The sequence below is a fragment of the Aythya marila genome (assembly GCF_965140915.1).
Source record: "Aythya marila genome assembly, chromosome: 2".
Lineage (NCBI taxonomy): Eukaryota > Metazoa > Chordata > Aves > Anseriformes > Anatidae > Aythya > Aythya marila.
Genome location: NC_139043.1, coordinates 57207785 through 57220654, shown reverse-complemented (window position 1 = coordinate 57220654; position 12870 = coordinate 57207785). Strand labels below are relative to the sequence as shown.

The 12870-nt window shown below is 38.5% G+C and overlaps 1 protein-coding gene across 4 annotated transcripts in view; it reads right to left on the bottom strand.

The window, feature by feature from the left end:
- TPK1 (thiamin pyrophosphokinase 1) overlaps positions 1–12870 on the bottom strand; it is a 328823-nt gene that overhangs the window by 199172 nt on the left and 116781 nt on the right. For 2 of the 4 annotated variants that reach the window (XM_082752566.1, XM_082752567.1), the window contains exon 3: positions 5433–5502. The exons of 1 other annotated variant lie outside the window; for it this stretch is intronic. In XM_082752566.1, coding sequence (XP_082608692.1) covers positions 5433–5502 — 70 coding nt within the window. Of the gene's footprint in view, positions 1–2258; positions 2387–5432; positions 5503–12870 lie in introns of those variants that run through there. One more of the 4 variants, XM_082752568.1, reaches the window with a different exon arrangement.

Genomic DNA, 12870 nt, shown 5'->3' with positions numbered 1-12870 from the left:
AGCTACATCAATGGCTAATTACCTTCATAAGTACCCTATTTCTAATCCAATACGGAACATATTGAAGTATATCTGAATTTCTCACTCTATGATCCTATTAGGGACCCACGTTTCCACGAGTAGAAGGTTATTCAGGAAACAAGACAAAGGATCTCATTTTACTCATAGGCATTGCTAGATGCTGCCCCACTGTTTCTCTTTTGCTTGACAATATTAACAAAATTACATATAATATTATATAATAATACTAAACATTTATATACAATTATATAAAATATGTACCAAAATATTTACAAACTTATAAATATTTACTAAAATATTTAACCAAATTTGTTCTTAATGTTCAAATACACATGTAGAGCTTCTTAGAGCTGCCTTGCTGCATGTCTGGTTCAGAGATGAATTATATAGTAGCAACTGGATTTCTATGCGTCAGTGAAGTTCATCACATGTATGTTTTATATTTAGGAAACGCTACATCATAATACACAATCATTTCAGCTTCACTGCTACTTTTATACTTCATTTGTTTCACAGAAAGAAACTGGATTTGTAGCATAAGTAATATCCTTAACCACTGCAGGCACCCCACCTCATGTCGCACAGTAAGATACACTGCAATACTAAACCAAATACCAGATAGCCAGTATTCCTATGATAGGATCATCTTTTCTCTTACAGAGCCCACTGCTCACCGCTTTGACCTAAAGCTCTTAAAGTTGCAAAACCTGAGTACACAACAGATTTGACATCTCTCTGGAAAACAGCATCTGAGACACAAGTACTAATGATCGTTTTTACAGGTGCCAATGCGGTGATAGTTTTCGATGTGTCTTCACCTTCATATACCCCAAAGCTAGTGACACAGAGGTTAATCGATGCCTTAAGATTTAATCAGAAAGTGTTGAGAAAGAAGTTGCTGTAGTGTGATACAGATAAGCAGGGACCTAACTCTGAAGTGGATAACAGTGCTTCATAGGGATTCAGAGAAATACACAACAGGGCAGGAAAGGCAGACAGAATAAGGCAGAGCAAAAAAATCAGTGTAAAAGATCAGTAACTCACCTTTAACTCTGATTAACTGAAAATGTTTAGCAATCAAGAACAGTTTAGCAGTAATCTTATTACTAAGTGGGAACAGATGTTAACAAAGAAAAAACAGTAGTCTAAGGAAAATAAACTCTCACAGTTAGAAAGGCTATTAGGTAGAAAGAGAGAAAATAATAATAATAATAAAGCAACAGAGCACAGGAGTCAGTCTCTTCTCTTTTGCCATTCCTCTGTCCCTGACACAGATAGTGCCCATGGATAGGTATCTCTAAAGAAAAGGTTCCTGCCCTTTTGGTTACTCTTCCTGCCTCTCCTGCTCTAGAAGGTAATTTGTTTTTTAACACACCACTGAGAAAAAAACAGCATGATTTCTCCTCATAAGTAGTTACCAAAATGAAGGGTATCTCATTACTCCTCTGCCACTTGCCCTCCCCAATAATTGGGATTCGGATTATTTTTCACATGAATTTATAGGCAAAACAAACACATCATAGAAATGACACGCACATACACACCAAAAAAAAAGTAAGATGTGTAACGCTTTATATACTTTAATCTCATGACCTACAGATCTAATCTCATGAACACATTGCTAATCCAGTCTACGCAGAGCTGTGAAGCAGAAAGGTGAGAACTTCCTTCACTTGATGGGAAGAGGTGAACCACTCAAGCACAGAACCAAGTCAAGATACTGATGGATGGTGCAGAAACCTATTCACCATTTTTCTTGCCAGTAGATGACAGCACAGAGGTAGGAAGCAGTGAGTCTTTAAATCTGCACTTGCTGCTTTTCATTCAAAAGCATAGGCTGACTTGACCCAAGAAGCAAGTTAAAGAACTGTTCACCACTGGATATGTCTCCTGTGGAGCCTCTTGTCCAGCTTCAGCCACAGCACTTTAAGACAGATACAGACTCTCTTAATTGTCCTAATTGAAGAGAGGCCAAGAACAGCAATAAAATGGTGACCTATATGGGAAGACCAAACAAGCTGGGTCTGTTTTAGAAGCTGGATAGGGGTGGAGGGATTCCCAGTAAAAGATTTTTTAAGAACTGGCTACCTAGACTTGTCAAAAATGGAATGGTCAGGTTTGTTTTCACCCTGAGGCAAGGAAAAAGATGGATAGATCTCTTGAGTTCATTTCCAGACCTATATTTTTTTAGGAATTTGCAATGGACCTTTCAAAATACCAACAACAATTTCACTTACCTCCAAACGAAGAAACGAAGAAAAATAAGAGTCCCAAAATGCAAGCTGTCCTTTTCCGAGAATGTTATTATAATTTCTTCTGATTCTAAAAGATTCACACTGCCAGAGCAGCAAAAAGACATCTCAGGTGTCACTGAGAATCAAGCCAAAAATATCAATCAAGTTCTTTATTCAAATCTCTTGCATATAATAATCTCTCTAAAATTAAAGGACTAAATTTTTTTTTGGTTTTGATACAATACAATTAGCTATCAAGACTTTGAATAAAACAGAATTTTAAACAGAAGGTTATGGCAGCATTAAAAAAAAGATTAACATGTCAGTAGAGTCTGAGCAGACAGTTATTTAATAACACTGGACAGGGAATTGTAGGGAAAATGCTTCATAGAAGTAAATGAATATTCTTTCCAGCAGCATGATATCTTTAAAGACAAAAATTAAAATTATGCAGGTCCTTTTTTTTTTTTATTATTTCATAAGAATCACTTTGAAGGTAAAATATACCTACTACCCAAAGCAATTAAGAAGAAAAGAAAAAAGATAGAGAAAAGAAATACTCCAAGGGCCAAGTACGTAAGACTGAAAGAACTATTCAGCCAAGGTATAATAATCCATTTTCCCCTGAATTATATTTATTTAATATGAATATAAAGGTGTGCAGAAGAGATGAATGGGTTACAGGAGAAGTTAAAATGAAAGCTCTAAAACGTTGCTTCTTTTCTCCCTTTGTGTCTCCTTGGAAAGAATCACCATTATCAAAGAGAACCGCTTGCTGCAAGTCAAAAAAATTTCCATTTGTATTCGAGATTAAGGTGTGCATGGCTCTGCAAGCAACTACTAGGAGAAGAGAAATAGAAGATTATGTAAGGGATACACGTAGTATTTGGTAGTGCTCAACAGTTTTCAGTCTGGGTATTAGCAGTCATAGATCTCAGATAATAAAATTCTCACAGGTGACCAATTTTAAGTTAACTTCCATTTGAACACTACAGTCTTCCTCTCGAATTTTCATCTTTGTTTTGAAGGACAGGAAGATACATCATCTTGAATGATATATATCTTGTAGCTACATCACCTGGATTTCTGTAAGGCCTTTGACACAGTCCCACATGACATCCTGATCTCCAAATTGGAGAGATATCGATTTGATGGGTGGACCATTCAGTGGGTAAGGAATTGGCTTGACGGTTGCACCCAGAGAGTGATGGTCAGTGGTTCTATGTGACAAGTAGTGTCCCTCAAGGATGTATTTTGGTACGAGCACTGTTTAATATCTTTATCAAAGATGTAGTAAATGGGATCGAGTGCATTCTCAGCCAGTCTGCAGATGACACACAAGCTGGGTGCTGCAATCAATACAGCAGAAGGAAGGAATGCCATCCGAAGGGACCTGAACTAGCTTGATAAGTGAGTCCATGTGAACATAAAGAGGTTCAACAAGACCAAGTGCAAAGTGTTGCACCTGGGTCAGGGCAATCCCAGACATGAGGACAGACTGGGAGAAGAACACACTGAGAGCAGCCCCGCAGAGGGGACTTGGGAATTCTGGTAGATGAAAAGGCCTGACATGAGCCATCAGTGTATGCTTGCAGCCCAGAAGGCCAACTGCATCCTGGGGTGCATCAACAGAACAATGACCAGCAGGTCAAGTGAGGTGATCGTGCTCCTTTGCTCTGCCCTCATTAGGCCCCACTTGGAGTGCTGCATACAGGTCTGGGGCCCCCAACAAAGAAGGATGTGAAGCTGTTAGAGCAGCTCCAGGGGAGAGCCATGAAGACGATCAGAGGGCTGGAGCACCTCTCCTGTGAAGAAAGGCTGGGAGAGCTGGGGATGTTCAGCCTGGAGAAGAGAAGGCTCCAGGGTGACCTCACTGTGGCTATTCTGTACTTAAAGGGGGCTTATCAAAAAGGTGGAGAGCAACTTTTTGCGCAGACAGATAATGATAGGACAAGGGGGAATAGTTTTAAAGTAAAAGAGGGCAGATTTAGATTAGAGATTAGGAGGAAATTCTTCACTCAGAGGGTGGTGAAGCACTGAAACAGGTTGCCCAGAGAGATTGTGGATGCCCCATCCCTGGAGGTGTTCAAGACCAGGTTGGACAAGGCCCTGGGCAACCTGATCTAGTGGGTGGCATCCCTGCCCATGGCAGGGGGGTTGGAACTAGATGATCCTTAAGGTCCCTTCCAACTTAAGCCTTTCTATGATTCCTCTTTCAAATTTATATCCTCTACTGGCGCATACATTTATACACAAGCTCTGTACTTGCTTTTGAATGTGTATGAAGTCCTGACACTAAATCAGTAGTAACTAAAAAGAAAAAGTAGACATCCTATTTTAGTACCCACTCACTTCACAGTGCAAGCAGATTGTTTCTAAGGCCTCAGAAGAGGAATGAAGAGGACATAGTTTGTTTCAGTGCCTGGTGAGAGATATCAGATGTTCCTCTTGTCATCCCTTGCTAAGAGCACAAGTTTTTCCAGAGCCTTCAGTGAAGCCCTAGCTCTGATGGAGGCATAAAATAAGACAGATTGAAAACAGAGCTATAAACAAGCTATAAACAGTGGGCTTAGGGAAAGAAGGTATTTTAAGCTACCTATGTGTTTTTAAACTTTTAGTTGGGAAAAGTAATTAAAGGTATAGGAGAGAAGGCATTATACTACCTGCTACTACATGACTCTCATAGCTGCTGCCCAGCTAGCTGTCATGCAAAGTGAGATGGATGTCAGCGCTCCACTCTTTTTCTGCCCTTGCATAGAACAATTGCAACAGTTTTCAAGGAAGAAGTACTTTTTGGAATCCAGTTCTAGCTGATCTTTGTGTTCCTAGCTAATCAATCCTTTACACCAAACATTTCAAATAAGCCTCACCTTCTGAAGACCTGAGCAGAAGATAAAATTATTAAATTAAGTATGAGCCAACCTATGGGTATGAAAAAAAACCATTCATAATTGAAAACTAATTGTAGTACAATACACTAATTTGGCGTTTTCTCAGGAGTTGTGCATATGCATATTGGTCTTGGGTGTTTTGTTCACTTCTACCGTGTGGCCACAGTTTGTTAAAGTATCATGTACAGAGCTGGCAGCTACTTCAGTAACTGGAGTGATCAGATCCCGTTCCTCCACATTTTACTTTAATATAGAAGAGATGACATCATGATTATTGTTAGCATACCTTTCCTGGCTTCCTTCTGTGATGTGATATAGATGATTAGCACCTCCATCAACACAAGCTCTGAGTGCAGCTGCAAGTGAAGAAACAGAGCGTCAATGTATTGGTATTTGAACAAAAACCAACCAAACAAACAAACAAAAAACACAAACAGTTTACTCATTTGCTGTAATTTTTGTGTAAACTCAGTGTCTATTGCAGAGTAGGGAGTAAACTTCAAATTTCATATGGTTTTTAGCTTTCTACGCTTGACTAATTCTCTTCTTTCTCTAAATTTACATGAACTGTTTTTGTGAGACTTATGCCACTCTTCATCTGACTATGCCACTGCACTCTCCAAATAGCTTTTATCTATCCTAACCTAGTACTCAGTCATTTTAAATTAAATGGGGGGCAAATATTCAAAACCTGAAAAGGGATCATCGCACACATACTTGTCTAAGCAAGTTAGAACTTGCACCTTAAACCTAACAATCTTCTCACCCAGGTACAAAAACCATAATGGTGACTTTATAAAACCAGAAAAAAAAAAAAGAAATCAGGCAAGTTAATCGCTGTTCCCCCCCCCCCATCACATAGAAGTACTAACACTATAGTTCCTATACTGCTCCACAGACTGCTCAAATCATCTGATATAAATCATCCGATGTAAAAGCTAGGGCTGAGCATTAAATCTTGAACATTCCTGGTATGAAAGGAACAAAACCACAACCATTTTCAGTGCTTATACATAATCTGGGGACTGCAAAGAGCATGTGCCACTAATTCCAATTGACTTAAACCAGCACAGATGTGCTGTTATAGATTGATCCCTTTATTAGACTTAAGTTAGATTTTAGAAAAAAAAAATATTCTAACACTATTATTGTAAAATCAGATATAATTTGGTATATTTTATTCACAAGCACCCCTATTAGGAATCACTTAGCTAACACATGGCTCTTTCACAAGAATTTTAAAATATGACAAGCTATTGAAGACTGAAAATGACCACTGTGTCTTAGCAGTCTTTATCAGTTCTGTTCAGAGACGCACAAGTTAGTTAACTTCAGTGTGCAGGATGAAAGAAGCTATCACTTTTGCACTAGTGCAGAGAATTCCTTCCAGTTCTGTGAGCAAAGAGAGATGGGATGGTAAATTTGAGAGGACTGAAAGTCAGAGTATTTGTGGAGGGGAACAGAAAAACAAGGAGAGGCAAAGAAAAAGAACAGCCTGCCATAGTTTTGGGAAAAAAAAGGTATAAATAATCAGCTCAGGCAGTTCCTGCTGCTGAGAATCCAATTTTCAGCTAAATCTGTTTTTGTCTTTTTTTTTTTTTTTCTTTTTTTTTTTTCCTTCAGTTAGAATTGTCTCTCGACAGTGATGCAAACCTACATTTTTCCTCTTGGCACTCATTAATTGGGAAATCTGGCCTCTCTCCCTAGCTTAGTAATCAACTTAGCCACACTATACAAATTTGGACAACAAAATTCATGTCTGCACCTCTGTATCTACTCTCCTCTTTAAGCCATTCTTTTTCATTTTTCTGCTGAACTCCCAGCACAGGGAATATTCTTTATGTTATAACCACCACCCAGTACAATGCAACCTTGGCTGAGGCTTCTTGGTAGAAACAAAAGAGCAGAGCAGCACAACTGCTGCCAGTTCATCACATGGGTAGTTTTGGGTACAGCAGCTTCTTTGCTGCAGGCTGTAAGAATCTGTAGGGCTGGAGAACTAGCATTAAACTTCTTAGCATCTTTTCTAGCATTGTGCCTGCTCTCATGACCCCTATCTCTCTTATCCATATAATTACAATGCCCACTACTGTAAGCACTACTTTTCTCAGTCTCCTTGTGCAGACTGTGCTCTGTTCTGTCTCCTCATCCTACTTCTCTCACTTCTTTCAGCCACCATTCAAACCCATACTAACAAGGCAAGGTCAAACAGATTTGATCTTGACAAATCTTATTAGCTGAAATAATTTCAAAATAATGGTAGCCGGCCAGCCATTTACAATGGTGATTCACTGCTTCAGGCTCTTGCCAAGTTCCTCACCCATCCTGATGAATATAACATCACAAGACACGAAGAACATCCTTTTTTTTTTTATTTTTTTTTTTTTTTTCTCCTGTGTTTGACAGGAAGCTTTTAACTTTTCTCACTTGAGGTTACAACTGAAACTGGATTAATGTAATTCCTTTCACCTAGGCATATTTGCTAAGTTCTCTCAGGGAGTTCATCTCACACAATTTTGTAACAGTCCTTTGCAAAGAGTCTGTAATATCTGTCCTTAAATTAGCTATCTTGCCCATCGTTTTATTTAGCAGATATAATAGATCTACGCAAGGCCTAGGACCTTACCAATTACAAAATCTCTTCTCTCCCCTGGAGCTACAAAAGCAATTTATCAGTTGAGACATTCTTTGTAACCCAAACTGTACAAAGTCTGCAGAAAAATTATTTTCTAACTTCAGGTACATAAGCTGCCTAAAGGATGGTTCCCCAGCCAAACAGAGCCACAGCCTTTTCCTTCTGAGAACAGTGATTTTTTAATCTATTCTCCCATATTTTAAACAAATAAGTGGCTTATGATTTCTGTGGAGAAAAAAAAAAGGGACGAGATACAGAAAATGAGACACAAAAAAGACTGTTACCTGTCTCAGTTGCTTTAAGACAGACAGAGCCTTAACTATTGTAAAGTATCTCAATGAACTTATCAAAAGCTATGCCTGGCCTAATACTACAGCTGGCATTGTTTCAAAAGCACATGACCAAAACCCAAAGAAACTGAGTATTACGGAAAAAAAAAATAATAAAAGTCAGTCTTTATTCAGTCCAGTACATGTGAACTACTGAGATTCTTTCAAAGACCAATAGGTGCCTAAAAACAAGACTATGACACTTGTATGCTGGATACAGGGCTGATATTTGATATCTTAAATCAAAATAGTCACCTTATGTAACTGGAATTTAAAGTTTTCCCTCACATATTTATTCTTATCACTTCAGCAGCATTGTACAGTTATTTAGAGAAACTATTTATGAGGTACTGATCCTTTACCAGCAAGTTAATAACTTACACTGGAACGAACCAAAGCCCCAAGTGCTTTAAGTAACTAGCAGGTAATTAACTGATTGGCTGGAGGCCAGTAAATCATATTATTTCTACCACCACCAAGCATTGCTTGATAAAAAGTAATGATTTATATTAGCTGGAAGAACATGTAACATTATTATCTGGAAGTATTTAAGGAGATAGTCAGCAATTCTAAACTTACAATACAGATGGAAAATTTATATGGAAAGATAATAGGAACTGATTTTATACAGTGTCTTTTATATTAGGGACAAAAATTGCTTTACAAACAACAATTCGGCCAAGGTGCAGCACAGCAACTGTGAAGGCAAATCTAAGAGTCTCTAGACACTCCGTAACAGCTCACACAAAACCTCATTAATTATTTCAGCAGAAACTGAAGGACCTGAACAAGATCAGGGCTTTGTTTTGCCTGGCATTGTGAAAACAGAGATACTTTCTTCCAAGAAGTTTACAGTTTAAATAGATGGAAAAAAATAAAAACACTAATGAGAAGGTGAAAAAATACATGGACAGATGAAATGCTAAGGGTTGCAAGAGTCAAAGACAGTTATCTTCCAGCACAACCAAAATGGATGGCAGGGCTTTGAGAAGGAAGAATAACTTACGCGGTCAACCAAAATTATGGCAGGTCTTGCACACACCTTCTCTTCTGACTCCAAAGGTTACTATCCCATAACTGAAGAGCCCTCACATTTGCCAGGTGTCCTGCATGCTCTCTAACTTATTCAAGTCAGAAAGAACTATGTTGGTAAAGACATTATTTAAAGGATTTTGGATAATCTCACCTCTGTGAACTGAACCAGACTAAGGAACGGTTGTCCAAGTAGCTCACTGAGCTCTGACGGGTCAGGAGGACCATCACCGCCAGGGAAGACACTGTGACTTGCGGGGGGGGGGGGGGGGGGGGGGGAGTTGTAGCTTTTTTAACCAGCACAGCTGGAAGCAGAGGAATCGTGCCCTTAGCCACCTTGCTCAGCTGGACAGCCCCAAGGTACAGCTTCATGCTTGTATGATGAGAAAAGGTGACACAGAGAGCACAAGGGCACAAGTGCACTGCAGCATGAGCTCAATGTGCAGGTCTGCACTCCTTGGAAATACTGACAATTACAGCCTTTCCAACCTGAATATTCTGTGATAAGCTCCATTCCTCAGAAATAGCTCAGTTTGTCAGATTACCACGCATCTCGATGCTTCACATTCATTTCTGATATTACTCCAGCGTCATTCAGTGAACTAGCGGACAAGAGACCTAACCCAGGAGTCATCTGTCTCACTGTGCTGAGTAGTGGAAGAGTGTAAAAGGGCAAAGTCAATGCCATGGCCAACAATTGCTGCCCAAGTTACTGGAAGTGGCAAATGCTCAATCCAGTAGCGTTTGAAATTACAGTCTGACTAAATATCCGTCAGTTCTGCCTATGCCGAGAAGGAGTTATGTCAAAAATGTATTAGTAGCCCACAGCATCTCTAATAGAATTTCAGATGGCAACAGGAATGAAGAAACCAAAGTCCTTCTGAGTAATGACGTTCATTTTAAATGGTGTCTATTACGGTAGGAACCACTGACACAGTCCCTCCCTAACAGAAGACTAGAGGCAAATTTTAGGGCTGCTAGTGAATACAAAAAATATTCTAACACAATAATGAAAGCAAAGAGAATCTCTTTTAGTAAATACAAGTAACTCCCTGTAACTGTGAGACAGGATATGAACAGCATATCAAACATGAAAAGGAAAGTCCTCACTCTGAGTTTTTTGTAGAAAAAAAGGCATGTATTTTGTCACACATTTAAGAGTCCTGCAGATTCAGGCAGGGGAAAAGTCTGTACAGAACAGGTGATATTCTTGTAGAGTGAGTAAGATCAGGGTATAAAAAGGATAAAATGGAATAAAAGGAATACATTTATTTATACAAAGTACTAATATTTTGGAAAAAAAATCTATTATTCCTTGCAATTATCATTTTTTTTCTTTTTTTTTTTTTTTCAAAATTCTGAAATTGACCCGTGTCTTTGTCCCAACTCAAATTTATGACATCTCTCCTAAAACTCTCTTAGTATATCCCCATGTTCCTCTTCTAATTTTACACAATTCTTCTAGGTATGCAATGTTTTCCTCATTCACTTATTGATTCAGTAACCTGGTAACCATAATTAACCTGCCAGCATAATCTACACATAAGAGAACGCTGCATAATTAACAACTAGGAACTTTGGCAGTAATATAAAAGTGATAATATATAGTAGATATGCAGAGAATTGCTCGCTTTGCTTGATACATTTGGCTAACACATTTTTGTTTCAGCATTAATTAAAAATATCAATTTCCAACAACAAAATGCATAATCCGTATTTATATGCTTTCTCTTTTCTTCTTTGTCCCACAGAAACTGCAAAAACATGTTTGACAAATCCACAGCTCTGTACAGCTGCAGATTGCTAGCCAGAGGATATATCTGCATCTCAAACTATTCCCTCCCCCCAATGTGTTTCCTTCTACTTGTGTTATCAGGACTATATGCTACTGCTATTATATACCAAATACAATTCGACACAGACATCTTTCTTCTGACACTTTTTCCCTCTCTTTTAGCAATTCACCTCTCTGTCAGTCCACAGTAGTCTTCTGCTGTGCAGCTGGACGCTTTTATAGCTGGATGCTATTTTAACTAGGTCTATTCTTAAGTGAAGTTGTCTAAAACTGAAAAGGCTTAGCTCTTGTCACTGGTATTTTAAATGTGCAAGAGTCCACAGGAATTTAAATAAAAGGATGAAGAAGGTCACCTGCTCTCAGGATATTCAGGTGAAATTAAATGAAATAAACAGGTACTTTCTCAGCTGCTATTACAGGTACACTTTTGTGTTACTGCAAGTCAATGAAGGACTGTAGGACTATTCAGCACTTCCTAGGATTGTGCCCATTAGGGATGTCACCAAAAATTCCTCTTTTTTTTTTCTTTTTTTCTTTTTTTTTCTGCCTGTGGTGATTAGCAGTTCTACACACATACTTCCAGCCCATGAACAATTTGCAGTTTTACAAATTCTTAAATTGTCTGTGTATCCAGGAATGGCCCCTCAGCTACCAATGTCTCGTACCTGACTTCTATACAATCTCTATCGCTCATCACACATAAAAGCCCAGGAAAGGTAAGTAAAAGGTTTGCCAACACTAGAGCTGGCAGCCTGCTTTTGTATGGAACGGATTATGAATCTCAGATGAAAAATTACTGCACATCTAGCAAGGTAATTATATGTTTCCTGCAAAACTCCTGCACATCTTTAATCACTCCACTTTGAGCTGTAAAAGTCATAGAGACCTCAGCTAAGAAGAGGCAGGATTCATTAAGCAATTAAATATGAAAACACAATGAAGGAAGCAATGTGCTGATGAATTAGGAAAAATTATTCTTTTCTCGGCATGTTCATTCAATACCAAGATAACATGGTCACACAGAAATGAAACAATGGGAAAATTGTTTAATTTTCCTCACAGACAATAGCTTCCCCTTCACAAAAAAAAAAAAAGTTACACAATCCTCAAATCAATAACTTACTTAAACAAACAAAAACATCCTAAAAATATTAAAATCTCAACGCTCACTTTGGAAAAAGAACAAAAAAAGACAAGATCGACCCTTTTTCAAAACAAATTCTTAGGTACCAAAAACCACAACTGCAAGCAAAAAAAACTTGGAGTATCAGTAAATAGACCCGGAGTAATGTGCTGTCAGAGACAGAGGCAAGAGAGCAACTATGTTTTCACTAGACTGAGTTTCTGGACTGTCTTCAGGTACAGTTCCACGCAGAGTTCATTACAATGATTCATATTCAAGGCTGCTGGGTTTGAAGTAATCTCTTGTCAGATGTTAGATTTAATATTCCTGCAACCCTCACTTAGTATATGATTTTCTCTTTTCTTTCCTGTCATTCTTCTCACATTCTGTCAAGATAGGGAGCTCTGGTGCTTGCCAAGCTGCCTCACACCCATGGTTGAAACATGCTCTGCAAGCCCCAGCAGCGGGAGCAGCCCTGTGCTGTCTCAGAGCTAAAACCAGAAGGACGGAGCCCAGACATAAAACAAAGTACTTGTTGCCATCATTTACTCTAAAATCTAAGTGACCTTTTTATGACAAGGCTATGTGTCTTGATGCCACTGGGGAAAGAATCGGGAAGAAGTTTATTTCTTTTCATTTCCTCCTTTTTACGCTCTGCTTGAAAAATGACAGCTAAACCAATAATGTAACATTTAATCAGCTTTTCTTTTTGCCCTGAGCATACATCTATTATTACCAGGTAACAGTAAAAACACTGATTGGGATACACACACACATACCAAAAAAAGGAAAAATGCACTAAAGTGCATG